Below are 25,745 nucleotides of genomic sequence, written 5' to 3'. Positions count from 1 at the left end.
ATGGGCACCAGCCTCCCCTGCGACGCTATATGGGAAAAAACAGGTATAGAAGACGAGACACCATAACATTATAAACCGGGTGGTCTCCATCACTTCTGCACCTGATTTATGCGGGCATACTTGAAACCGGTAAATCACACGCATTAAAAGGGAAGTACTATGAAAAAAATCCTTATATAATGGTTTTGCTACAGTGATACACATCCCTTTATCCTCATTCTGAGTTTCCTCACCTCCTTGCTTTTTTTTACATTTTGTAAAAAGTCAGCTCCAAACGGGCGAGTTGGATTTTTCTCACTACTTGACGTCACGTAGCGGAAACTCGTTCTCCTGACAATCCTGGCTCCTTCTACCCTATATACACTGCGATTTAATATAGACTATATATTATACTTTATCGTCATATATGTAAAGCTGAGGAGCAGTGGGCAGCAACAGTGTGGCACCAAGAGAGCAGTTCCATTTTTTGTATCCGTTACATCGCCCCGTATCGCCTTTGATATGATCTGACGTGTTTGTGACCCAATGCGACGCAGTGGTTGGACAAAACAAATGATTATCGCCTTAAATGCGCTATTCCTGTAGTTAAAAGAGATGAGGAGGAGAAGAAAGTAGCTTAGCAGCTTAACACTCCGGTAAGTGTTTGAAGCAGCTTAATGACTCCGCTGCTGCTGCTGAGATAAACACACAGCCTGAAGCACTGAGACGGACTCACAATCACAATAGCCGCTTAAATAACCATGTGTTTCACTGTATTGTCAGTTTTTTTGACTGAAAACAATAACAATAGTGAGTGGATAGCAAAAGAAAATTGCTAGTGATCAGCTGTTGTGTGAAGTCAGCGTCTACAGACACGCCCACTCATAAATGTGTATAAGTAGGCCCCAAAACAGCCCGTTTTTTTTTAAGAAAGTCACTTTTCAGAGGGCTAAAACTCCAGAAAACAGGGGACTTTGGGAAAATCAACCTCAAATACGATGTTGTTGGGGTTCTTAGGACAAATGGAGATGGGTGAAAAATAGCATGAAACTGGACCTTTAAGTAAATAACAACACTTAGATTTTGGGATCTTCGTAAATCAGGTCCAATATGGAGATATAAAGACAAGGCCACGAAACATAACGCCTATGCTTGAAAAAAGACACTACGTTTTTCACATTGCATTGTGGGATGTGCATGAAAGTGTTTTTACTTAATTCTTACTGTGATTTCCCACAAAAAACTCCTCAGAAGGGACTTCCCGACACAGTTTTGGTGTTTTCACTGAAAGTTGTAGCAAAACAATGGCGGATTGTTATTATGGGGCTTACACAGACAGTAGTGAATCGAATGTGAGGTGATATCAATATCAATACTGGGAATAATGGGAACAAATTAGAATTAAAATGATGTCAAGACAATCACTGTCCTCCTTGTCTGGCAAAGAAACACAAGAAATCACAGAAAGAATGAAGCAAAAACAAATCTGACACTATTAATGTTTAACAATACACAACAAAATTGTATTATACATTTATTTAATATTATTATTGTTATTATTATTATTATTAATAATAATAAATGTATATATATATATTATATAAATATATAACATTATATAAAACTAAAAAATATTTAACAAAATAAAGTTCAATTGAAGTTCTAATCATATTTCATGTTTTTTACTTAATTTTATCCCTCCAAAATGTGTATCAAGTATGTAAAATATGAAATAACAATGACTGCAAATCATTAATTGGGAAAAAAAAAGAAAAGTGAAAAATCGGAATAAATGTTTTTGTTTTTGTTCATTTGATTCCTATAAAAAAAAAAAAAAAACACTTATAAGATATATTTGTTCAAAAGAAGAAATACTGTATGAAAGATCATAAAACTTTTCTTCTTTGCGTTTATTTATTTAAATCCTATTCAAGACACTTTGATAAGAATGACCGTATATTGTTAATATAGGCGACAAAGTTTCATTTCTTTTTTTACATTTTCGGTTTGTGGTGTACCTTGGGATTTTTTCTCAAGGACTGAAAAAAGGTAAAAAAAAAAAAAACACTTGGCTCCACATCCCACAATGCAATGCAGGAAACTTTTCCAACAATCTTAATAATAGTGTTTACAGTGGAGATAAAAACTAACTTTTGAGCAGCAATTTCAACCTTTTACATCTTTTTTTGAGCAAATTATCTTTAATTTATTGATTTATGAGGCTTAAACTGATAAAAAAGAATAATAATTCTAATCTCTCAGCCTTAGGATATCATTTCTACTCGCTAATTTAAAGTGCTGCAGCATGTTGGTCACATGAATGCTATGTAAGGAATCCTGTTTGCTCTCCTGACTGACACTCTAACGTGCACATCATCTGTGACTCCCTCCTATTGTTATGTCTCAAGAGCTGAAACATGATCCACCGTCTCTCACCGTTAAAGCGATCGATGGCCTCCTGCCTCAGCGCTCCCGTCACGCCTCCATCGATCCTCTCGTATTTATAGCCCTCGTAGTCCAGGAAGTCCTCCAGCAGGTCCAGCATCTTAGTCATCTGCACAGAACACAGAAGGTGGTGGAGGTTTTAATATCCTGCAGGGGGCCGACAGGGACTGAGGGATCATCTGTGTAAGGACATTCACATCTGGTGTGTGTGTGCGTGTGTGTGTGTGTGCGTGTGTGTGTGTTACCTGTGAGAACACCAGGACTCTGTGACCTTGATCTTTTAGTTTTCTCAGCATCTTCTGTAGCAAAGTCAGTTTCCCAGACGCCCGAGTGAGAGCTGAGCCCTCGTACGCTCCACTGGGAGTTTTCTGGGCTTCCTGCAAACACACGCACACGCACGCGCACACACACACCATCATTTTACACTATATCTACACAACACTTAACTCGCAGACCTCAGATGTGCACTGTCACAATAAGGGTGATTAAAAATAGTGTGTGTGTAGGTGAGTGTGTGTGTGTGTGTCCGTGACCTTCTCCTTAATCTAACTGAGGGGAGTTAAAGAACTAAAAAAAAATGTCAGAAAAAAAGGAGCGAATGACGCTTTCCCTGGATATTTTAAAACATTTTTTTTTTTCATTTTTTACTTCACTGCACAAAGAAAACAGCAGCATTTCAGTCACATGCTGCACAATTATGTAGTAGATAATATTAGGGGTGTCCTGAAAAATAAAAAGACTATTGAATTATGTCTGATAATATTTTTTTATTTATTTTAATCAATTGTAGAATATTCCCATGTTTAAGGGTGATGTTTATGTTATGGGGGTCCAACTCTGCCATAATTATTAATACATAAATAAATAAATAAATGAAAATAAATACCTGTAGATATATGCATAAATATTAAATAAATAACTAAATCACTCAATACCTAATTAGATATGCCATAAATAAATAAATCCAGTACATATATATATATATATATGTCATGAACAAATAAACAAATATCTAAATAAATAAACCACTAAATACCTAACTACATGAATAGTGTCATGAATAGTAAATAAAGAAATAAATCAGTAAATATCTAAATATATGCCATAAATAAATAACTATCTAAATAAATGCCATAAATAAATAAATCACTCAATACCTAAATATATATGCCATAAACAAATTAATAAATGACCTAATACCTTAGCATGTCATGAATAAATAAATAAATCACTTAATACCTAAATATGCTGTATACAGTATGTCATGAATAGTATATAAATAAATAAATCACTCAATACCAAAACATATATGTCATGAATAAATAAATCACTCAATACCAAAACATATATGTCATGAATAAATAAATAAATCACTTAATACCTAAATATGCTGTATACAGTATGTCATGAATAGTATATAAATAAATAAATCACTCAATACCAAAACATATGTCATGAATAAATAAATAAATCACTCAATACCAAAACATAAATGTCATGAATAAATAAATAAATCACTTAATATCTAAGTATATATGTCATAAATGCTATGTATTTATTTATTCATCGACACGCATAGAAATGTAAGATGCACTGGCTGAACTTTTCCCCTATTGGTTGATCGGTGAGTCCATGGATCGACTACACATGACTGACTTCTCACAGCCAGTTGCTCCTCCCTCCATATCATGTAACCCATTGGTTAATATTTAATGGTTCAGTTATTCTCATGTCTACTGTTGCTGACTATAATTCTCTGTTTGATTTAAAATAAATAAATAAAAAACATTTTCCTGATGCCCTTTACTGGCTGAAGTATTACCACTTTCTACCACTGGGTGTCACTGTTGGACGAATCTAAACCTTAAAAAGCAAACGTGACATAAGTTGAAAAGTATTCATGTGTTTGCCTTTATGCTTGATCCCATTCCTAATCCATAGGGTTTAGTTTGAGGCCTAGAGCAGCTTTAGCTGCTCTGTGAAGGCTTTACTGGTTTGAAAGTGGAAGTGAATACTGGGAGTGTTTTTCTCACCATGGAGGCGACGGGGAAGAGGTAGGGATGGTTGCAGCACTTCTTCAGGTCCATCATGATGTTGAGCAGCGACACCTGGTTTCCTCCTCCCTTAGAGTTCAGAGCCTCAAAGTTCTTGGTCAGAATGAGTTTGTAGTATTTCCTGAGTTTGAAAAAACACAACGTGTTAGAGAATATCTCTAACGTTCCTCACATATACGCTTTAATTTCTCAACCCATGTTTGTCTTTGTGTTTTTATTGTTGATCAATAACTACTTCTGACTTTCCGTTTTGGAATTAGCAGCAAAACTACACACAGAAGGTTTTGGTCAAAGTAGCAACAGCCCATGTTTTGTTTTATCTCGTTCAAAAATACTTTTAATTATATTTATTACATCCTGACACTTTTTACGACTGTCATTACTCATTTCTTTAATATCCATGTTTATTTTTGTTGTTTATTATTTTATAATTTACTTATTTAACTTTTCTTTTACTACTTATATTATTCATGATCATTATAACATTTTCATTTATTTATTGTATCACAAATGTTTTTACTATTTCTGTCCTATTTATTTGTTATTGTGTTATTTATTGATATTACTTATTTAATTTATTTACTTTTAATATGTTAGTTATTAATCATTAATTCCTTTATTCATCATAATATGAATCTTTCAGGACTATTTATTATTCATTAATATAATAACTTATTATATTTATTTTGTTAATTCATTATAATATAAATCTTTCCTATTAGTTGCATCTATATATTACGTGGCTATTTATTTAAATTATATTATTTATTTAATTTTTTGATTATTATTTATCACAATAATAATTCACTATTTTTATTATTTATTTTATTCATTATAACAAATCTTTCCTATTTCTTTTCATTTATATATTATCTTGTTATTTATTTATAATATATTATTCATTTATTTTTATTATTATTCAATATAATAATAATCTATTTTTTATTATTATTTCATGTATTTATTTATTATAATACAAATCTTCCCAATTAATTATTTTCACTAAATTTGCAATATTTTCATCATCTTTCTTTATACATTTTTTCATGTTGTTGAGTGCAAAGATAACAGTTTTTTGTCAATTTTTTATCAATTTTGAAATATTAGACCTGAGTTTGTTGTTAAAGCTACCGCTGCAAAATTGCACTCCCCATTTTTTTATTTTTTTTAAAATATTAATTTAAAAAGGTATAATAAACGTGAAACACACCCTTTGAAATCACTGTATATGTTTTCTCTTAATTAAAAAAGTAAAGTCGCCTAGGGCACCAAAAAGGCTATGGCCGGCCCTGGACGTCTCGTACTTCTGCATTGGACTCAGCTCCACTCTGACGATCAGCTCAGTCTTTGCCGGCATGTTCTTGAACACGTCGGCTTTGAGTCTCCGCAGCATGTGAGGCCCGAGCAGGTCGTGGAGCTTCTTGATCTGATCCTCTTTGGAGATGTCAGCGAACTCCTCGAGGAAGCCCTCCAGGTTGCTACGGAGATGGGAGGCCATGATGAATCAAAGGGGAAACACTTGTGACCTATATTTCATTTCACAGTTTAAAACGGATCATCAAGCTTGAATAAATATGTTGACATTTTGTGCTTTTTTTTGTCATGTAGGTGTTTTTTTTAATGTCCTAGCAAGATTCTTGTTGTCTTATTTTTGGATAAGATTCAAGGAAAGTCAAGGAAACTCCAAAAGAAACTTCAAAGGAAACATCAAAGCGATCAGCAGGCAGTTGTCAGTTGAAACATGTCAGGAGATCAAATTGGATTTCCTGAGGAACAGTTGTATGAATAAATTAAACCTCAACATATTATTCAAAAAGAAGACTACGAAATCATGCTGGAATTATTACGCGGAAGTCAAAGAAACTTCAAAGGAAACTTCAAAGGACACATCAAAGCGATCAGCAGGTGTCTCTGACGAAGACTGACAGTTGTAAGTTGAAACATGCTAGGAGATCACATTGGATTTCCTTAGGAACAGTTGTCTGAAAAAAATTAAACCTTAACATATACGGTATATTAACATATTTTTTAGGTTGTTTTGTGCAGTTTTCTGTTATTTATTTTTGTGTTTGTCGTCTTATGTTTTTAAATAGTAAACTTGTGTGTGTTTGTTGTTCATTTGTGCATTTTTCTCATATTTTGTACATTTTTTCCTGTGTTTTTGCTGTTGTTTTGGGTGTTTTTCTGTCAATACGTGTGTTATTTCTAGCTGTGTAGACTGAAGGTTATCTGGGTGATTACCTCTGTAAAAGTGACATAAGCTTGTGTCTGCTTCTCTTACTTGAAGCGGTTTGGCGTGAGGAAGTTGAGAAGGTGGAAAAGCTCCTCCAGGTTGTTCTGCAGAGGAGTTCCTGTCAGCAGGAGCTTGTGGTCGATCTTGTAGTCGTTCAAACGCCTGAAGAACTGAAGACAAAACGTGAGATTTTGATCAAAGGTCATTTATAAGGGCCTAAAAGCTCAGAAGACAACACAAAATGAAGAACTGCACAAAGCGCATACAAATGCAAACGCTACAACAAAACACAAAAGCAACCCGGTAACGACGGAAGTAAAAATCCATGAAGAAGAGTGACGTTGAGGTAGGTACACAAAAAAAAAATTACGGAGAAGAGTGAAACCCGAAGCGATATTTAAAGGAGTACTGGCATGTGGATTTTGACTTCCGTTGTTGGTGTTTTAGCGGGCTGCTTTCTTGTTGTGTTGTGTATTTGTATGCGCTTTAGTTTTGTGTTATGTTCGTCATTCTGTGCTGTGTTCTGAGCTTTTAGGGCCACCGTACATTGCTGTCCTTCATACAGAATCACTTTAGATCAAGTGATAGCTGATGGACTTATAGACCGTGTTCCAATGGTACACTCCGTACTATTAGGAACCAGGGACTACAGATGGAAACTAGCTGTTTAGCTATAATCTGGTGTAGAACATCTCTGTTTTTATGACCTTAATGTCTCTATGCATTGTCCCTAAAAAATGCACTACAAACTCAATAATTATATACGGTCTACTATATACTATAAGTATGATTAGGATGATGAGCTTTCCTACTGAAAAATACTTCAAAGTTTCCCAAGATGCATTTCAAACCTATAACGACAAAAACCTGAAGCACACTGAGGCTAAATATCTCTGTTGAGTTGCCACATTTGAAATTTCAAACCTTAACTTCAAAATAAGAGCTCTATTAACAAAAGCGTTTAAAACTAATGGAAGACAAGAAGAGATGCTTTTGTTTTGAAAGGGGGATGTTTGATTTTTAGCTTGAAGCCGGTGTCACGGTCTGAGTTTATCTCGTACTGAGATTGATTATGAGCATGCGCACTACCGGAAAATGAATTTTTGCTAGTTCCGCTGTGAGTTTTGCTACTTTCGCCGTGCTGGGATTGAAAATTCAATTTCAAAGCTAATGTTCAAAGCTAATGTTATTTGACGAGTGCTGAATGGCTCCTTTTCTTGGGGAAAAATGTACAACTGCTCAATATACGAGGCAGGAGAGGTTCCAACGCCACAAAAATGATAGACAGGTTAATAATCTTCATGGTGAAGGGTAATCTATTCTCCAAAAAACATGATTATAATGTATTTATATATCATCTGATCATGACAATCATTTTTTTATCATTGTTCGATTCTTTATCGATGGTCGAGAGATGTGATGTTTTAAGCATTTTTTAAAAACAGTAGAGCAATCTCTGTGCATGGCTAATCCAGCACGGGTACATCTCAGTACGTAGCAGGCACGTACTGAGATTGTAAGAGAATCTCAGTACGGAGGTAAACTCAGACCTTGACACCGGTCCCAGAACCATTTTACGTTCTTCTCACAATGCTTCATGGGACGATTGAGTATGACTAGTGTGCCCACCGTGTCCCCATACTGTATAGTTTACATCGGGGTATTTCTTGCGTACTCAATCTTTTCATATTTTCTAATGGGAACGCACTACATACTCATTTTGACGTCAGACTTAGTATGAGTCGTACGTTAGTAGGACATTTACAACACACAGTTCACACAAATTAAACGTTATATTAAATAAAATGTCGTAGAAAGTTATAACAGGCAGGATGTGGAAGCCCTAGCAAGCCGTGATGGAAGCAGAATCCCACTGGAAACACCAGGAAGTTGTGGGTGTGGCATACCAGGGACAGCTAGGCGTTGGACACTATAGCAAGAAAAGGTGGAGCAGGACTGATGCTAGAGTCAGAAGTGGCCTCGTGGTGCAAAGAGTCCGTGAGGCAGCAGAGGAGGAGCGCCAGGTGAAAGCGATTGGACTTGCCTCCCAGGGTCGATGGGCACAGTGGGAACAGGCACAGGAGCGACCACTGTCCTGGAAGGAACTGTGGCAGACCGATGAGGGGAAGTTGGGTTTTCTACTACGCTCTGTGAATGACCTGCTGCCAACCCCAAGAAACCTGATGATCTGGGGTGGAGCGGAAGATCCATCTTGCAACCAATGTGGAGCAGTCACCTGTACACTCAACCACATACCGACCAGCTGCCCAAAGGCATTGGCAGAAGGGCGGCACAGATGGAGGCACAACAAGGTCCTGACGGAGATCGCTAAAGGGGTGGAACAGCAGCGAGGCAAGCCAACAACAAGCAGGTCCAAGCGCCTAAAGCCACATCCTTTGTGAGGGAAGGAGACAAGGCTTATAAGACCAGCAAGGTGGCCAAGAACCCACCCTCTGCCTTGCAACGAGCTTCCGACTGGGAGTTGGAAGTGGACCTGATGAGGAGGCTTGTCTTCCCGCAGGACGTGGCAGTGACCTCACTCCGACCAGATATCGTCCTTTTATCCAGTAGCACAAAAACCATCATAATGGCTGAGCTCACGGTGCCCAGGGAAGAGAGGCTAGCCATGTCCCACCAACTGAAAAAAGCCAAGTACCAAGACATGGTTGATGAAGCTGTTTTAAAGGGGTGGCACGCAACCAGCTACCCCATGGAAGTCGGCTGCCGCGGTTTCCCACCAAAATCAGTACGCTAATTCCTTCAGAGAATGGGCCTGGAGCCCAAACAGCTGAAAAAAGCCACCAGAGACATAGCTGCAGCAGCCGAGTCCAGCTCGAGATGACTGTGGCTGAGGAGAGCCCAGAGTTGGAACCCTTCTGCATGAAGGCTAGTCAGTCTTCGCTGCCCCACTCAGGCGAGATGTTCAGGTTAAGGGGTGAAACACCTCAGACCCTGAGGTCCCTGCTGATGATGTGGAAGGGTTCCAATAACGTGGATGCACCAATAAACACCATCTCGGATGACGATTTGCATCATAGTTAGGGTAGTTCCTGCAGTAGCATCTTGTAGCAAAGCATTTCTGATGTTTACTTCACCAAAAGTATAAAATGTCTTGAAGAAAGATTAAAAAAAGGCAGAAACTAGCTGAAAATTTGGATCCTTAATTGTTCACATTTGGAAGTTGTTTGAAAGATAATAAAATGACTAAAATATACAGATAATAAAAGGAATGTGTCGCATTCTCAAAAATTATAAATGATAGCAACAAGGCAGCCCAAATATAATTTAGTTATTATAATAAATGTCCACTAGGGGGAGGTGATGTGCATTAACACATGCATACATTACTGCAGGGGTTCTCAACTACTAGTGGATCAGCATCCAGAAGTGGGTGATGCAAGTGCATAGTGCGCCTATAGCCAAAAACAGCGATGTTTAGACTTCCTGATCACATTTTGAGTCCGAAATGTTCCTAAGTTTCCTCGAAATGTCGTTACAGAGAGAAAGTAAAACAAAGTCTTTCATTCCTTCTGCCACAAAAATGTCACTATCTTTCCATTTTCTTGACGAGCAGATTGTGAACTGAGTTGCTCCTGTGGGACACATAAAGATGTTTGAGTTTGCAATTAAAATGATCCTCCTACAAATCACCCTGGTCATATTTGCCAAAAAGAAATCATAATTAAAGGTCGGCTGAGGTGATGTTTGGGAACATTAGTGAGTCTGGATAATGTCTGGAGTCTAAAAAGTGCTGCTGCAGCCACCTCGGAAATGTGTGGCGTGAAGCCCGGACACACACACACGCGCTGGAACGTGTCACACACACGCTGGAACGTGTCACACTCACTGAACTTCAAGAAGATCAAACGCTTCCAACGGTTTGACTTGAACGACTTAAGCCAATAAGCCAAATCCACCGGGGACGCGACACCAGAACGCGACCCACACCCACAGAGGAGGCTGTGCACCTCATCATCATCACAGTAATCAGATCTGCAATCACACCCAATAAAGATCACCCAAGTGTTTATCCAGCTGGGACGACCTGGCACAAACCAGGAGAGATGAGAATAACATCAGGACGAGTAAAAAACTGAATCCTTTGGCCTAATGACAGCAACACAGAGACCTAAAAATATCTGCACCCAACTTTTAAATGACTTTTTCTTATCTAATCTGCAAATATATTTTTAACAACACATAAACGCGTGGAAAGAAGTTAAAAAAGTTGATACAAATTCAACGTTTTATCAAATAAAATGTCGTAGAAAGTTAAAATAGGATAAAAGAGTAAAAAGGGCTTAAAAAAAGACAAACACCAAAACATAGCAGAATAAGCAAGAATAAGCTTAATTGTTGAAATTAATTAAAAAATGTAGAAGTTGTTAAAGTGAGAAGAAGATGACTAAAATATATAGATAATAGGAAGATTGTGTCGCACTCTCACTAATTAAAAATGACAGTAACAAGGCAGTATAGAGCAGCGATTCTCAACTGGTGGGTCGGGACCCAAAAGTGGGTTGCAAACTGCTGGTCAAAAATGAATAAATACCTGATGTCTCTCATGTTGGACTTGTCTTTTATTTTGAAAGAAACATTTCTTTTGACAAGCATGCTGTGAAATGCATGAGGTACAGGAAAATATTTAGATTTATGTTTTTAAAAAGATCATATACATGTGCGTTTTCAACAGCCATTTTTTAAAAACTAAATTTGGTCGGTTGAATAAAATAAATTTTAAAAGTGGGACGCGATTTAACGATCGTGGCAAAATGTGGGGCCCAGGGTGAGACCAGGTGAGAACCCCTGGTATAGAGTATAAAATAGTTATTATAATAGATGTCCACTAGGGGGAGGTGATGTTCATTAACACGCATACATTACTGCAGTGGTTCTCAACTTGTGGGTCAGGATCCAAAAGTGGGTGATGAAACAAACTTAAGACAAAGACCCCATGTTTTTAGCACATGGCGGAAAAAAAAAAAGCCACTTTTAGTCCTCGCTGTCTCTTTTATTTTGAAGGAGACAAATCTCAGACCTTATGGAGAAGTTTTGGAACATTTTTTTATATTTATTATGTAAACATGATCTTGTTTTTGCTGCTCAGTTGTGAATCATAATTTCCACTCGGAAACAAATGATGTTTTCTGATCTTACTTTAAAAATGTACTGCTTTTCCTCAAAGGTTTTTCAGTGTTTAACGACAGAAAATATTGTTCCTTTATTTACACTTTTCGATTTGCTTGTTTTCAGATTCTAGATGGTGAAAAATATATGATAAATATACTGTAATATAATGTAATGCAGTATAATAACTATATAGAATAATATAATATATAATGTAATGTGATAAATATAACATTCTAATATAATTATTCATTATGATACAATACAATGTGATATAATATAATATACAACAATGTAATATAAGTTTCCTTTATTTGCAATGTAATATGTAATAATACAATGATTAATATGTTATAATAAGTAATAATATGTTGTAATATATAATATAATGTAATGTGATAAATATAATATATAATAATGTAATGCAATATTATATTTATTATGTTATAATATAATAAAAAAATTCTGATCTGATCTGAATATAATAGTGTAATTTGATAAATATAATGTAAAATAATATAATATACAGTAATATAATATATAATTTAATGTGATGTAATGTAGTATAATAGAATGTAATACAATATTATATTAAATAATATAATATGTTTTGCCTTTATTTGCAATATAATGAAATATAATACAATATAAAATGATATGACATTGATTGACATTTTTCACAGTGCATTGTTGGTCGTCATATGTCCAAAGAGTGAATTTTATGTAATGATTCATGTATTAAATGTGATTTAACCTTGGTTTTTTTATAATGCTGTGTGAACTGGTGCTGTGTACCTTAGACTGGTTGTTTTTCAACCTGTGGGCCTCGTCCACCACTAAACAGGCCCAGTCGATGGACTTCAGGGCTGTCTGATCGATGGTCACCAGCTCATAGGAAGTGAGCAGCACGTGGAACTTAATGATCGCCTCTCTCTGAGCAGGAAACACAGCAGAAATGATCAGGAGCAGTTTTACACCCTTTGAATCACCTTCGCCCCCTCTGCTCACCCTCATCCTAAACGCCTTCTTTCCTCCTTTGACGGCGGCGTCGTCGAAGGAAAACTCGTTTTCTCTGATGATGGCCCTGCTGTCTTTATCGCCCGTGTACGTCACCACGTAGAAATCCGGCGCCCACATCTCAAACTCCCTCTCCCAGTTGATGATGGTGGAGAGTGGGGCGCTGACCAGGAAGGGACCCTTAGTGTGGCCCTGAGGAAAGAAGAGTGGACACTAGTTTCACCTCGCTGACCCAGAGCCCACCGCACACAGAAACAGGAGAACTACCTCTTTGAAAAGCGAATAGAGGAAGACGATGGTCTGGATGGTTTTGCCCAGTCCCATTTCATCTGCCAGGATGGTGTCGGTACCCTGGGCCCAGGAGAACCGGAGCCAGTTCAGGCCCTCCAGCTGATAGAGGTGCAGCGTTCCGCCCGTCGCTGTGACAAAGTCGGGTTGCTCCTCGTACTTTATCGTTGGCTGGACGACGAAAACAAAACACATGGAGAAACGTCAAAGTTTAAAAACTCTTCATATTACTCAATTTTAGCCAAATATTCACTTGAAAAAATATATATATTTGTTTTGGTTTGTTTTTTGGGATATTTCTTTTCTTTTGTTTTTCAGACAAATTTATTTTCTGTTGTTCAGACTATTTTTTTTTTATGTTTTTCAGACTGAATTTATTTCTGTTTTTCAGACTAATTTTTTTTGCTGTTTTTCGGACTAATTTTTTTCTGTTTTCCAGACAAATTTTTTCAGCGACTCCTTGCTGCAAGATTCAACTCTCTTCAAGTGAATGCAATACGCTTCCGTAATTTTAATTATTAATAATAATGTTCCGTATATTTACCGTAGTTAACTCGTCCCTCATTTAGTCCAATTTTACCGACTAAGGTACGCGAGTGAACAGAATACTAAGAACAATCCTGCTCTGTCCCTGGCTTTTCCTAAGTTTACCTGTTATTGATGAATTAGTTATTGAATATTGACCATTATACTGACTCAGAGGGGTAATACTGAGGGGAAAATCTAAGTGACATCCAAGGACAGTTCCTTTTTTTCATTATTTGTTTTAATATTGCAATTAAATAAATATATTTATTTTATTTGCATAATTGTGACCATCACCAGCCCTACCTAAGGAGGGGTAAGAAACACTTTATTAAAGGGAGAATATAAAAAAAGAGAGGTCAGTGTTACACCTTAGTGAGGGGGAAAGGAACAGGGAAGAGGGAGTCAGGGTAGGACAATGGAAGGGGTGGGGAAGAGTCGACTATTTTAAGTTGAGAGTGCAAAGTGATGTGCAAGTTGTTAAAAAAATAATAATTGGGGAGTGTAATGCTGCGTTCACACCGAATGCATCTTCTGCGGCACCGGACGCATCTGCCGTACGAAACCCACCGCAGGGTTCGCATTATCAAAAAATGTCTCCATGCGCATTATACGTGTGCCTGAAGCAAAGCCCCGCCCACCAGTGACAAATCCAACTCGATGAGTTTCACTGCCTGCTGAAGCGAGAAGTTGCGCTCCTTTTCCTCCTTTCATAAACATAAACCACCAGTGAAAAAAGCCGGTGTGATTAGCAGCTAATGCTATCCTAGCTCAGTGCTGACTTTCAAAGATGAAAACTACAGAGAGAACTTTTACCTGCTACTGCCACCTCCTCACTGATTCTCCTCCTTACCAAATCCTTCCTAGTCCAGTCCCGGTTATAAAGAGCATGTCATACAGCTCCAGGTGGTCACACACAGCTTCTACGCCATGGTTGAATGGGTGAACAGACCGGTGTCCGTGTTGACGGCCTGACGTCATGCGAAACAGCTGCATGAGTTAAATAATTTCAACTCTTGCGGGTGTGCGGATATGCGTAAAATCGGGAGGGCGCTCGCACGGCCAACGCACTTGACGTGCAGATCGGATCGCACTGCAGCACTGGAAAGATTTCGCATCTGGGACGCATCTATCCATTGACTTTGAATGTAATCTGGACGTACGGACATTTCGTGATGCATTCGGTGTGAACGCGGCATAAAAAAAATGTTCATTTGGAGGGACTGAGACATTGGCAACTAAACTTGATTTTGATTTACATTCTGATTCATGTTTTATGTAATTATTAAAAACAAAATCCTACTTACAGACATAAAGTCTTTGAGATTATTGAACACTTAAGGTTTGGTGCTCCGCAGAAAAGAAACAATATTGAGTGATATAATAACTCACATCAGTGACTGGTGAGACAGGAGAGTCCTCGTCATCTTCTGGGTTCTTGGTCCTCAGCTTCTTGGGCTTGTCTGGATCCTCCTTCATGATGTTGTCCCTGTTTAACATCATCATCAATAACCCAACATTCAGCAGCATGTATTGTAGAATGAGTATATGTGGGGGCGCTGACCTGTGTCTCCAGTAGCTGGCCTTGTACATTGCAAAGTCGGGGATGTCCATGTTGTCCCTCTCCCACGTGCACTGATCGTAGGTCAGGTCTCTCCACTTGACCAGGTAGTGGTACGTCCCCTTCTTATCCACACTGACACGTTGACACATCAGTGAGCCACTGCACCAAACCGTCCACATTCACCTGCTTACCGGTTCTCACCTGTGGTTGATGATGCGGTGAATCATCATCCACTCGGGCTTGATGCCGTATTTGTAGTATTTGTCGTCCATAATGGCGTACTGAGGGTCTTTGGCACGCCGCTTTTCGCTCTTGCCGATCCCGTTCTCATCTTCTGCGCCCGAGCCGTAGTCCAGGCTGGGAGGCTCGTCCATGTCCGTCTTCCTCTGGTAGTTTCTGTACATCACGGAGTGGAAGATCTCCAGCTGAGGACGACACAGGAAAGCAGCACATAGAACACAGACCACAAAGAAGAATGTATTTAGTTTCATTTCAAGTAGTTGTACTCAATGTTTTTTTGATGAATTACTACTACTCAGGAGTTTACTGAACACTAATCAACAGTAAGTCTGAAGATGCTGATATGAAGTGACCCAAACACAAATAATGACTCCAAAAACAATAACGAAACACACAAACTCACAACAAAAATACACAAAATGATAAAATACACAAACTGAGAAAAATACACTATATGACAAAGAAATACACAAAACAAAACAAAAAAAGGCCTGTTCCACGAAGCTGGATTTCCTCTTATCGTGCTAACTTCCAGGATTTACTCGGTGTATCCTGTACTACGACGCTTGCTAATGTCTTACAGGGCTAAATCACCATGGTAACTTAGGCTGAATGACTTATCTGGTCGGGACCAGGTTATGAAGTGGATCAGATCTGAGTGAGTACTAAAGTCCCGCCTCCTGACCAATCAGTTCTCTTGGAAAATGAGCTGCCCATTGTTAGAAGATCCTGGTTGGTGCAGATCTGACAGCTGCGTTTAGGAAAGAAAAATTATTAATGGATAAATGAAATCCTTTCATTTAAAGATGACATTCTTTAGGAAAGATAGAGATTTACATCTGATGGACTGACCTACAGTCAGTTGATGAAGCCTGTGGAGAGACACTGTCTCGTGGATGAATTAACTCATTCATTCATTCATTCATACATTACATACGCTATAGTGACGCCGTCAGCATCAGCAAGAACATACTACAGTGAAACAATGCGCTCTCATCCCAGTGTGTGTGTGATAAATTGAGGAGGACTACCTGAATAGAAACATTTTAATATTGTATAATCTCACGCTTTTACGCATTAACAGTGTCTGCAGCTTACTGTCTGCATTCTTTTCTTCCTGCTTTTTCTGCATTAACAGCGTTGATTTTGGTCTGAATTATGGATTTTAATTCTTCATATTTTGAAAGAATTATTCCTCGATTGTGACATAGGTTGCTCTAGACAGCTTCTCCGTGATTGTGGTTGGTCTGACACCGCAATCTCCACCCATTTCACTAGAGCGTGCATGTAGCCAGGCTGAAATCACCCGTCTTAAGTGAACGTGGTTATATCGTGCTTCGTAGGACAGATATTCTCTGATGTAGAATGTTTGGGTTGGTGTAGTCCGCTAATGGAAAGATATCCCAGATGTACTTATCCAGCTTTGTAGTACAGGCCCAAAATGACAAAAAAAAACACACAAAAGCTTATGAGTGACCAAAAAAATACACAAAACTAGAAAAACACACAAAAACACAACAAAAGCAAACAAAGCAACACAAAACATACGAAGTGGCAACAAAACACACAAACTGACAAAAAAAATGACCCAATACGACACAAGAAAAACGCACAAATTCTTTTGATTATTCTAAACCATGAATGACATGAATGTTGATAATGTGTCCCTCAGATCAGACAATTACATTTTTGTGGCTTCTGCTGTGATAAGAGTTACCCATCTCTGCTCTAGACAACTAAATGACTAAAACCGTGAGCAATGTGTACAAAGGGTGCACACGCACAAAAAGCTGCGTGCGTCCTTTGCTACAGCAAATTCCTGATGTATCAAACGTGCTGCGCTTCTCTGTACACACGTTTCCGCAACTATTTATGCTTTTGGCGAAGCTTCATGCTGATGCTGGGGAACTGTATAACACAAACGTGCTCCCCCCACCCTTGAATAAGCTTCGTCAACCACAACGGGTGTTAGTGGTGTTCCCGTTTCAACCCGTGTGAGCCTGTGCGTACCTGCAGCTCTGTGATCCAGGTGCAGTGCCAGTACGATTGTCCAGTCAGTTTCACAAAAAACTCCCTCTCCGCTCTGCCTTTCATTGGTGGAGGAGGAGGAGCGTCGGGCAGAGCATCAGGAGCAGGAGGAACAGGAATGGGGGTGGGAGGCTCACCCCATCGCCAGTGGAGGATCTTCTGCACTCGTCCTTTGATTGGCGGACACTGACGAGAACACAGAGCTCATTTTCTTAAGAGATTTTAGTGAGACACAAACAGAATAAGGAGCATAAACCTAATAATGCACCAACCGTGCATCGTGGACACAGCCACTCTCCGTTGGGAATCTCCGGCAGCGGCGGGTTCAGACAGTGAATGTGGTAGGACGACGTGCACGTGTCACAGCACAAAAGCTCACCGCCGTCTTTGCAAACCCGACAGAACTCCATGTGGTCGTCCTCCTCCTCCTCGGCCCCCGTGTGGACACCGATACCCACCTCTGACATCACCCTGTCCTCGCTGTCCTCCTCAAAGTCCTCGAAGTCTTCGTCTTTCGCTTCCCACTGGATGCCCTCTTTCTCCTGGGAGCGCAGAAATAGAACCTCAAGAAACCTGAGTTTTTAGTGCATTAAAGCAGTGGTTCTCAAACTTTTCAGCCCACGACCCCCAAAATAAAGATGCCAGAGACCAGGGACCCCCACCGCACCTGAAGGTGGTTGAACACAGACATGAACATTAAAGAACAGTCATGTGGAGACAGGACCATCTATAAGGGGGAATAAATGGGAGAGATTTTTGGGGTCCTTCCATAAAATCAGCAAAATGATGGTCCATTGTTCTATGAATCTGTGAAAACCACATTTATTTATTTATCTGAATAATATCCACTGTCATCCAGGATGTTTAGTATTATTTGCGCCATAGCATATAATCATCTTAAAGATTTAAATCCTTTTTTTTTTTTTTTTTTAAATCAGAAATAAAATGGGTTAAAAGTTACAAGAAATGGTGGAAAAGGTGGTGAAATGGGATTTTAAAAACCACAGAAAGTGGTTGAAAGTTGCAAAATAAATTGTCAAAAACGGACAGAAAATGTGGTAAAAAGGGTTTAAAGTTTCAATATTAGCTTAAAACAGTGGGAACAATTAGTTTAAACTGGCAAATAATTGGTCATGACAACATTATATTGTTGTTAAATTGGCCAAAATAAGCGTGAAATACGGTGAAGAGAGGTTAAAAGTGACGATAATGAGTCAACATGTGTGACATTAGGTGGAAAAGTGATGGAAAGGGTTTAAAAGTGAAGAAAATATCTTGAAAGTAGAACAAATGGGCAGAAAAGGAATTGAAGTGGCAGAAATGGGAGTAATGTAGCAAAAAATACATTAAAAGGAGCAAAAAAATGGCAAGAAAAAGTGATGAAAATAGGTTAAAATATGGCACGTTTGGTGTAGGTAAAGAAAAAGGGTAAAAATAAGCAAAAAATGGCTCAAGTTGCTAAAAAAAAATATTCTGTTTCTTAAAGGCATCTGGCGACCCCCTCCCAGTGTCTCGCGACCCCAAGGTTGAAAACCCCTGTATTAAAGAACCGCTAAGGAACCCACATCCTCTGATTGGAGGAACTCACACAGTGAGGGCAGCTCCACTTCCCCTCGGGAGCCTTGTCCAGCTCAGGCTCCAGACACACCAGGTGATACGCTCTAGGACACGTGTCACACAGAATGATTTCCCCGCCCTGCTGGCACACCTCGCAGTAGTCCTGGTGGTCGGTCTCGTATCCGTCACCTTCTTCCTCACCGGGGGCTGGACAGGACGGATGGTCACGTTCCACACATGGAGGAGAGCCAAAAATATCAATGACAAAACGAACAAGGGTTAAAAGGTTAGTTTACGATAAATACTGTCACTCGTCATTTTTTTACACTAAAGCTGCTAGTGGCGATACATTTTTTTTTCAATCAAATAAAGACAGTGTAGGCATCATGGATCAATAAATTGAAGATTTGTTCGAAAAAAGATGTAAACGGTTGAAATTATCGCTCAAAAGTTGGCTTTGATCTCCAACGTAAAAACTCTCCCTTTGACACCATTGGAAAAGTTTTTCTCATTGCATTGTGGGATGTGGAATATGGAAGCAGATTAGGGTCAATTTTGATGGAGAAATTTATTTTGGGCAAATCAAGAATAAAGTCAAAATGTCAAAATTAAAGTAGAAATTTCAAGAATAAAGTTGAAATGTAAATATGACATTAAAGTCGAAAAGCTTGGACTGTTTTTTCCTTCTGAACAGATTTAGTTTTTGGCACTATCTCTTCAAAGTCCTTAAAGCGATAACAATACCGTGTTTATGAGCTAAAAGAGAAAGAATCTCTGTTATTAAACCCAACTTTGAAGTATAGTTTAACACATTCATCAATTCATAACATTTTCTAGACGACCACAATCTGCTGTTTGGTGTCATATGGTGAATTGGACCTCGTCAGCTTCCGCAGATTTGACTTTATTAGCAAACCTTCGACTTTTATCACAGCATTGTATTTTGAGTTCATTTTCGAAATTTCAACTTTAATCTCGAATCTTCAACTTTAATCTCGACATTTCAACTTTATACTCAAAATTTCAACTTTATTCTTGATTTGGCCAAAATAATTTTCACCATCAAAATTGGCCGTAATCCGCTTCCGTAGTGGAGTCCTCTAGACCCTCGGTTCCCAAAGTGGGGTACGGACGGGTACCCCCAGGGGTACGCAAATTGTCATGGGGGTATGTGAATAGAAATTAAAAAAACATTGATCAATGTACCCAAGTTTGTACTTTACACAACGTTTAAATCATACATAAAGTATGTAAGGCGCTAACAGTATCCAAGCAATAAGTCCCTGCAGGAGTTGCTCTTTCAAATTTAATTAATTTTGTGACCAATTTTTATTTAATTTGTGGAAATTGTGTTAAATAATTGCAGAAAAATTTGACTTTTTTGAACAATTCTGGCATTTACTCGAATAGATGTGAATCCGGCCAAAATTGAATGTTTTAGGAGAGAGGTGATAACACCGGGAATACCGGGAACAAACTAGAACAAAAATGGAGTCAAGCCAATCACTCTTGCAAGAAATCACAGTAAGAATGAAGTAAAAACACGTCTATTCATTTGTTTATGGGACTCCACATCCCACAATGCCACGCGCAAAATTTTGCAGAAAATGTCAATAAGAGATTGTGGTAATTGAGGAACCAATCGGACATATCGGAGTCAAATTTTATAAACATATATCCATTACATTATGAAAATCCATCAATGATTAAATGCAGGGATTTTTCAATTTTTTGAACTGATCCAGAATCAGTACATTGATCTGAACCCCCACTTAAATTCATTACAATCTTCCATGACATAAAGTCTATCTTTGGCTACATTTTTGTCTAAATACCTTCAGGACTTTTCACGTCATGCTCCTAAAAGACAAACAAACGCATAAATAAACCTTGTCGAAGGTAATTATCGTCTCTAGCAGCTTTACTATGAACTACTTGTTTGTCACATCTTAATAAAACCAGATTTCCGATCTTATCTTAGTTTTTGACCAATCGCAAAACAGTTCAACACTCCCCACAGAATGACTTTAAACATGAATATATAAAACATGAAATGCACTTTGGTGCCACGGCGTGTAGTCACTTTTCTTCTTCTTTTTGGCTGGCCGTCCTCGCTTGTTCTTCTTCACTCGACCCGAGCTGTCGGAGCGGACCGATGAGCTGTGAACGCTGGAGTTCTCATGCTCAGACCCATCCTCGTCCAGATCCTCACTCTGAGGAAGCGAGACGGGAAACAACCGAGACGACATCTGACTCTAATGTCTGTCATGCCACACAAAGCCGAATTTGCAAAAAGTGGAAGTGTGAATTTTTTACTCACCGAGCAGCTCTTCTTCCTCTTGGCACCGACGGGCGATAGTTTGATACGAATGGGCGCCATCTTCTTGGCCTTAGCCAAAGCCTTTTTCTTGTCTGGAACTCTGGGACTTTTACTGCGTTTCTTGTAGCCTGGGCCTAAGAAGATGAGAATGAGATTTGAACATACAGTACGGCGACTTAGTTTGGGTTTTCTGTCTCCAAACCAAAGATTGGCCACTGACCTTTGCCTTCTTTCGTCTTGGCCTTCCTAATCGGCGGCGGTTGTGGCGGAGGCGGCTCAGGCGAGGCGGTCGCTGCAGACACCTGCTCAGCCACAGCGATGGCAGCGGCAGCAGCCGCCGCTGCAACAGCCGCCGCGTTGCCTTTGAAGGGGTTGTTGGAGCTAAATTCTCTCCACTTCGCCCCGAGAATGGTCATCATCTTGGACATGGGGATCTTTGGGTTCTTCTTGGCGATCATCGGCCTGGGGCAGGGGAAATGTTAGAGAAGTCCAGAGAATGTTTTGTTTTCGAGGTAATGCAGTGAACTCTAGAGAAGCACCTCATGAACTGGCTAAAGGCTTTGTAGTTGGTCAGCTCCCTGTAGTCCTCCTCGGTGAAGGTATGGTCCACGTCCTCCAGACCCCACTCCTTGGCCAGCTGGGCTGAGGTCTTCTGCTCTATGGGTTGCTGAGGACACACCACCGATGTGACCACGGACTGGAGGAGGATTCAGCAGGTTTTTTTTTTTAAAGAGGAAGGTGTTGAGTTTACCTTTGTGGTCTCCTCCTGGCTGCTGTCTCGGTCGCCGTCGTCTTTTTTCCTCTTTTTGATTTTCTTTTCCTTCTTCTCTTTGTGTTTCTTCTTTTTCTTCCTCTCAGCAGAGCCATAGTCGCTGCCGACGCTGTCCGAGTTTTCCCCATAATCTCTATCTCTGTCCAAGTTCTTCTCTACATCACTGTCCTATACAAGGGATGAAAGGAAACCATTACGTAACATGGTCATCAAGTTAAAACAATTCTGCCAGGAAACGCCAAACAAACTTACAATCTTCTTCCGCTTTTTCGTTTTCACGGGTTTCCCCTCTTTTTCTTTCTTCTTCGCGTCCTTTTTCTTTGGTCGGCCTTTCTTCCTGCACGGGACTTCTCTGTCTGATAGCTCAGCCTCTTTGGCTACGGGGGACACCAGAGGAGGGGAGAGCGTGTAAACAAAAGGATGGCCTCACGGTAATCTCTTCGAAATGCTTGCAAATGACCCGACTAATCTGTGCTGAACATGATTAGTCATAACAAAAGCCGAGTGTGGCGACCGCGGTGACCTGAGACCTTGTGGAAATGGTGTCACGTGCTGAAACAGATAGAGTTCTTCAGGGGTCCATAAGTGAATTTGACAGCTTGTAATGGACCATCTATGCGATTTTGGATTAATTGGTTTACGGCATCTACAAGGCTGACTAAGCTTTTGGTAAAGGATCTCCTCCTGTGGGAGACACTGGTCAAGTCTTGGTGTAAAAACCAGGTTTTGAACCCATATTTTTGGCTGGTATGGGCAGTGGAACAGTGGTAGTAGCTCCTCTGTCAGTTTGCATGTGTCTCTACTAGATTTGCTTGTAAATGTCAGTTTCCTGTCTGTACATTGTAATGATTTCACACAGTTTTGGACAATTTTGTGGGCAGACATTCCCTGATCTCAGAAAAATGGACGGAAATTACGGAATTCCATTCCTGAAACGGAAATAGCAATATTACAAAATCAATCGGAAGTTGCAATACGATGCATATTTTGGGACAATATCATGCATTAACATCATTTCCCATATAAACAGGTGGGCAAAGGTTTTCAGAATTGGAAATAGCTGTAAGACAAGGATTAAACCCTCACCTACATGTTTTGAAACAATATTGCACAATTTCACCATCATTTTTTGCTGTTAATCGGGTTGCTATAGGTATAGCAAGCATAGGAAAAACACACGGACAAACCTCAAGCCAAATCTTGCGATACGTAATCCCACATGATTTCAGAATGTGCTTCCGGTGCACTTCTGCAGCATAAAAATGTGATAAGTTAACTCAATTTACTGTGATAGGCAAGTTTGGCTTGATTTCGGCAAGTCTGATAGCGAGTGATGACATCTGAATAAGGGAAAGACTATAAAATGGAAATAAAATGGGTTAACCAATGTGGGAATTAGCATACATAGGAAAATCAGACGCTCTACATATGCTTGTATTTTGTACTGTACCACATTTGTTATGGCGTTATCATCTAAATATGTTATCAAATTAGGTATTACATTTCATTACCAAAAAATACACTTTTAGTCTTTCCACTGTATTGGTGGTTTGTTGACCATTTGCGTTTTGTAGCTTTATTTTTTATATATGAAACTGAAGAAGCGGTTTTATTGCAACCGGTTAGGAAATACACTTCTTAGCACTTAATATTCCATACTTTCTCCGTAACTTTAACTCTCCAAAACTATTCTGGAGGCCAATTTGAACCATCCGACGTGCTGAATTTGGCCAACTGACCTTAGGTTTGACACGTGCTCCAGATCATCATAAAATCCAGAAAAATAATGTATGTACACTTACATGTCAATGCAGGAGACAAAGCCCAATATTATATTTTTGAGTGACCTTGTAAATTTTCTGTACTTGTTTCAACAAATCTACCAGAAGAGGGGACAAATACTTGTGGCCCTGGCCTGCACTGGACCACAACCCAGTAGTTGGGTACCCGCTGTCCTTGAAGGACCTGCGGGCTCATTGTATGTCGCTTAATTAACATGCTTGTTGCTTCCAGGGAATAGATCTGGTGTAAAAATGTCAGGCCTGTCACTCCCCATGGTGTCCTGACAGTGTCCCACCGAGGGAGCGGCTGTATGAACCCGCCGCTGGGGGCTGATAAGAGGCTCCCGCTATGGAGGAGGTCGGAGGAGCAGCCGAGCGTTGAAGCTGAACTAAAATATGGGCTCTGTCAGCAGCCAGCCCGGTGGATCAGCTGTGTTTAGCTGGTGCTTTGTCTGCGTGTCTTTTGTTGCGGAGCACACACACCAGCGACTCCACACCACCGACACTGCGCTTATCCCCCGCTCGTGTATGTGCGCTGCGCCGCTAAAGACGCGACGTAAGCGGCAGCAGCGCTAACGCGAGGACCGGGGATTGAGTAGGCCGCTGCCGGAGCTATGCGGTGATATGGAAACAAATGCTAGTCCCACAAGGAGCAAGATCACTGCCGTGGCCCATGAGCAAGTGGTCAAATGTTTGCATAAAATCAGTTTTAAATCCCATATTAAATGTGAATGAAAAAATCTACATGCTTATAGAGAACATGCAAACTATTACACAGAAAGGCCAGAACTTAAACACAAAACCTTCTTTGATGTTAATTCCCTATAAACCACAAACTATGTTATAAAGTGTGAAACTACAATCATTTAAACCTTTATCAACGTTTTCCTCTACTTCCACTCCTTTGATATCATTCAGCATCATTACAGCACATGGAGGCACATAAACATACAAACTATGGGATGCAATAATAAAAAATAAAGGTTGACATGTTGAAATCTGGAAATAAAAAGTGTCACAATGACATATGCCTATATTAAATAAAAGTTATATTTTTTTGTTTCTTTCCATGCAAAGTTAACTATGATCATGTTTTCATTTTTTGATGAAAGTTATGAATAAATAGATAAACTTAGCTTCCACCTTATAAAACCTTTGTTATAATAAAACATCTTTGTTTTTCAAAATAAACTTCCTTATCTGTTATTTTTTACTAGGGGTGTCCCGATCCGATATTGATATTGGATAGCGGTTTGATATTAGGAAAAAAAAAAAAAAAGAGTATCAGATTATATCGGCTTGCATTAAAAATCTCCGATATATATTCCAGACTCTGCCCCGCACTTCTAATAAATGGGTCAGTTTTTCTCACATTGCTCACTCTCGAGGGTGTTTCACCGATGTCATGTTCTGGGCTGTAACCCGGATGCGCGGCCATATTGGAGGCACTCGGAGGTAAACGCTGTGATGGCTAAACCACAGAAAAGCTACTCAACATGCGTTATAGATGCAAAGGTATACAGGGAAGGACTTGGTCTGAAGGAAAGGGCACGACATTTGGAAAAGTTAGGCTTTATTGGTGGTGCAGACCCATACGAGTCAGCGCCCTCATCTTGGATCAATGACGACCCGGAGAGTCTTCCGTCTATTATGGATCCTGATATCGTCAACCACCTGCTTTTCTCGCCAAGGCCATTCGCAGCGGAAGACCTAAAATCTTATCAAAGTTTGGAGACCTATAACCAGATGGTGTGTGGATCAAGTCATCAATGACAGATGTGTTGTGAAGGCCAAAGTAAGTAATGCAATAACAGT

The 25,745-nt window shown here is 39.4% G+C and overlaps 1 protein-coding gene across 11 annotated transcripts in view; it reads right to left on the bottom strand.

Annotated features, from left to right (window-relative positions):
- The window catches only part of chd3 (chromodomain helicase DNA binding protein 3), a 69,449-nt gene that overhangs the window by 41,285 nt on the left and 2,419 nt on the right, over nucleotides 1-25,745 (bottom strand). For 7 of the 11 annotated variants that reach the window (XR_003676114.1, XR_003676113.1, XM_028474587.1 and 4 more), the window contains exons 2-21: nucleotides 22,402-22,526; nucleotides 22,129-22,317; nucleotides 21,917-22,044; nucleotides 21,598-21,839; nucleotides 21,378-21,511; nucleotides 21,141-21,270; nucleotides 19,089-19,315; nucleotides 17,773-18,042; nucleotides 17,483-17,686; nucleotides 15,434-15,657; nucleotides 15,233-15,364; nucleotides 15,061-15,157; nucleotides 13,123-13,314; nucleotides 12,847-13,047; nucleotides 12,634-12,771; nucleotides 6,760-6,881; nucleotides 5,783-5,956; nucleotides 4,458-4,599; nucleotides 2,670-2,801; nucleotides 2,416-2,533 (exon numbers count right to left, since the gene is read on the bottom strand). Coding sequence is in view for 9 of the 11 variants with exons in the window: in XM_028474587.1 (XP_028330388.1) it covers nucleotides 2,416-2,533; nucleotides 2,670-2,801; nucleotides 4,458-4,599; nucleotides 5,783-5,956; nucleotides 6,760-6,881; nucleotides 12,634-12,771; nucleotides 12,847-13,047; nucleotides 13,123-13,314; nucleotides 15,061-15,157; nucleotides 15,233-15,364; nucleotides 15,434-15,657; nucleotides 17,483-17,686; nucleotides 17,773-18,042; nucleotides 19,089-19,315; nucleotides 21,141-21,270; nucleotides 21,378-21,511; nucleotides 21,598-21,839; nucleotides 21,917-22,044; nucleotides 22,129-22,317; nucleotides 22,402-22,526 (3,321 nt within the window). In the remaining 2 variants the exon portion in view is untranslated. Of the gene's footprint in view, nucleotides 1-2,415; nucleotides 2,534-2,669; nucleotides 2,802-4,457; nucleotides 4,600-5,782; nucleotides 5,957-6,759; nucleotides 6,882-12,633; nucleotides 12,772-12,846; nucleotides 13,048-13,122; nucleotides 13,315-15,060; nucleotides 15,158-15,232; nucleotides 15,365-15,433; nucleotides 15,658-17,482; nucleotides 17,687-17,772; nucleotides 18,043-19,088; nucleotides 19,316-21,116; nucleotides 21,271-21,377; nucleotides 21,512-21,597; nucleotides 21,840-21,916; nucleotides 22,045-22,128; nucleotides 22,318-22,401; nucleotides 22,527-25,745 lie in introns of all 11 variants that reach the window. The other 4 variants (XM_028474593.1, XM_028474595.1, XM_028474591.1 and 1 more) reach the window with 3 other exon arrangements.

Source organism: Gouania willdenowi, chromosome 18 (assembly GCF_900634775.1).
Source record: "Gouania willdenowi chromosome 18, fGouWil2.1, whole genome shotgun sequence".
In the NCBI taxonomy this organism is placed as follows: Eukaryota; Metazoa; Chordata; class Actinopteri; order Blenniiformes; family Gobiesocidae; genus Gouania; species Gouania willdenowi.
The sequence above is the reverse complement of the archived record's forward strand: the minus strand, read 5'-3'. Positions and strand labels throughout refer to the sequence as shown.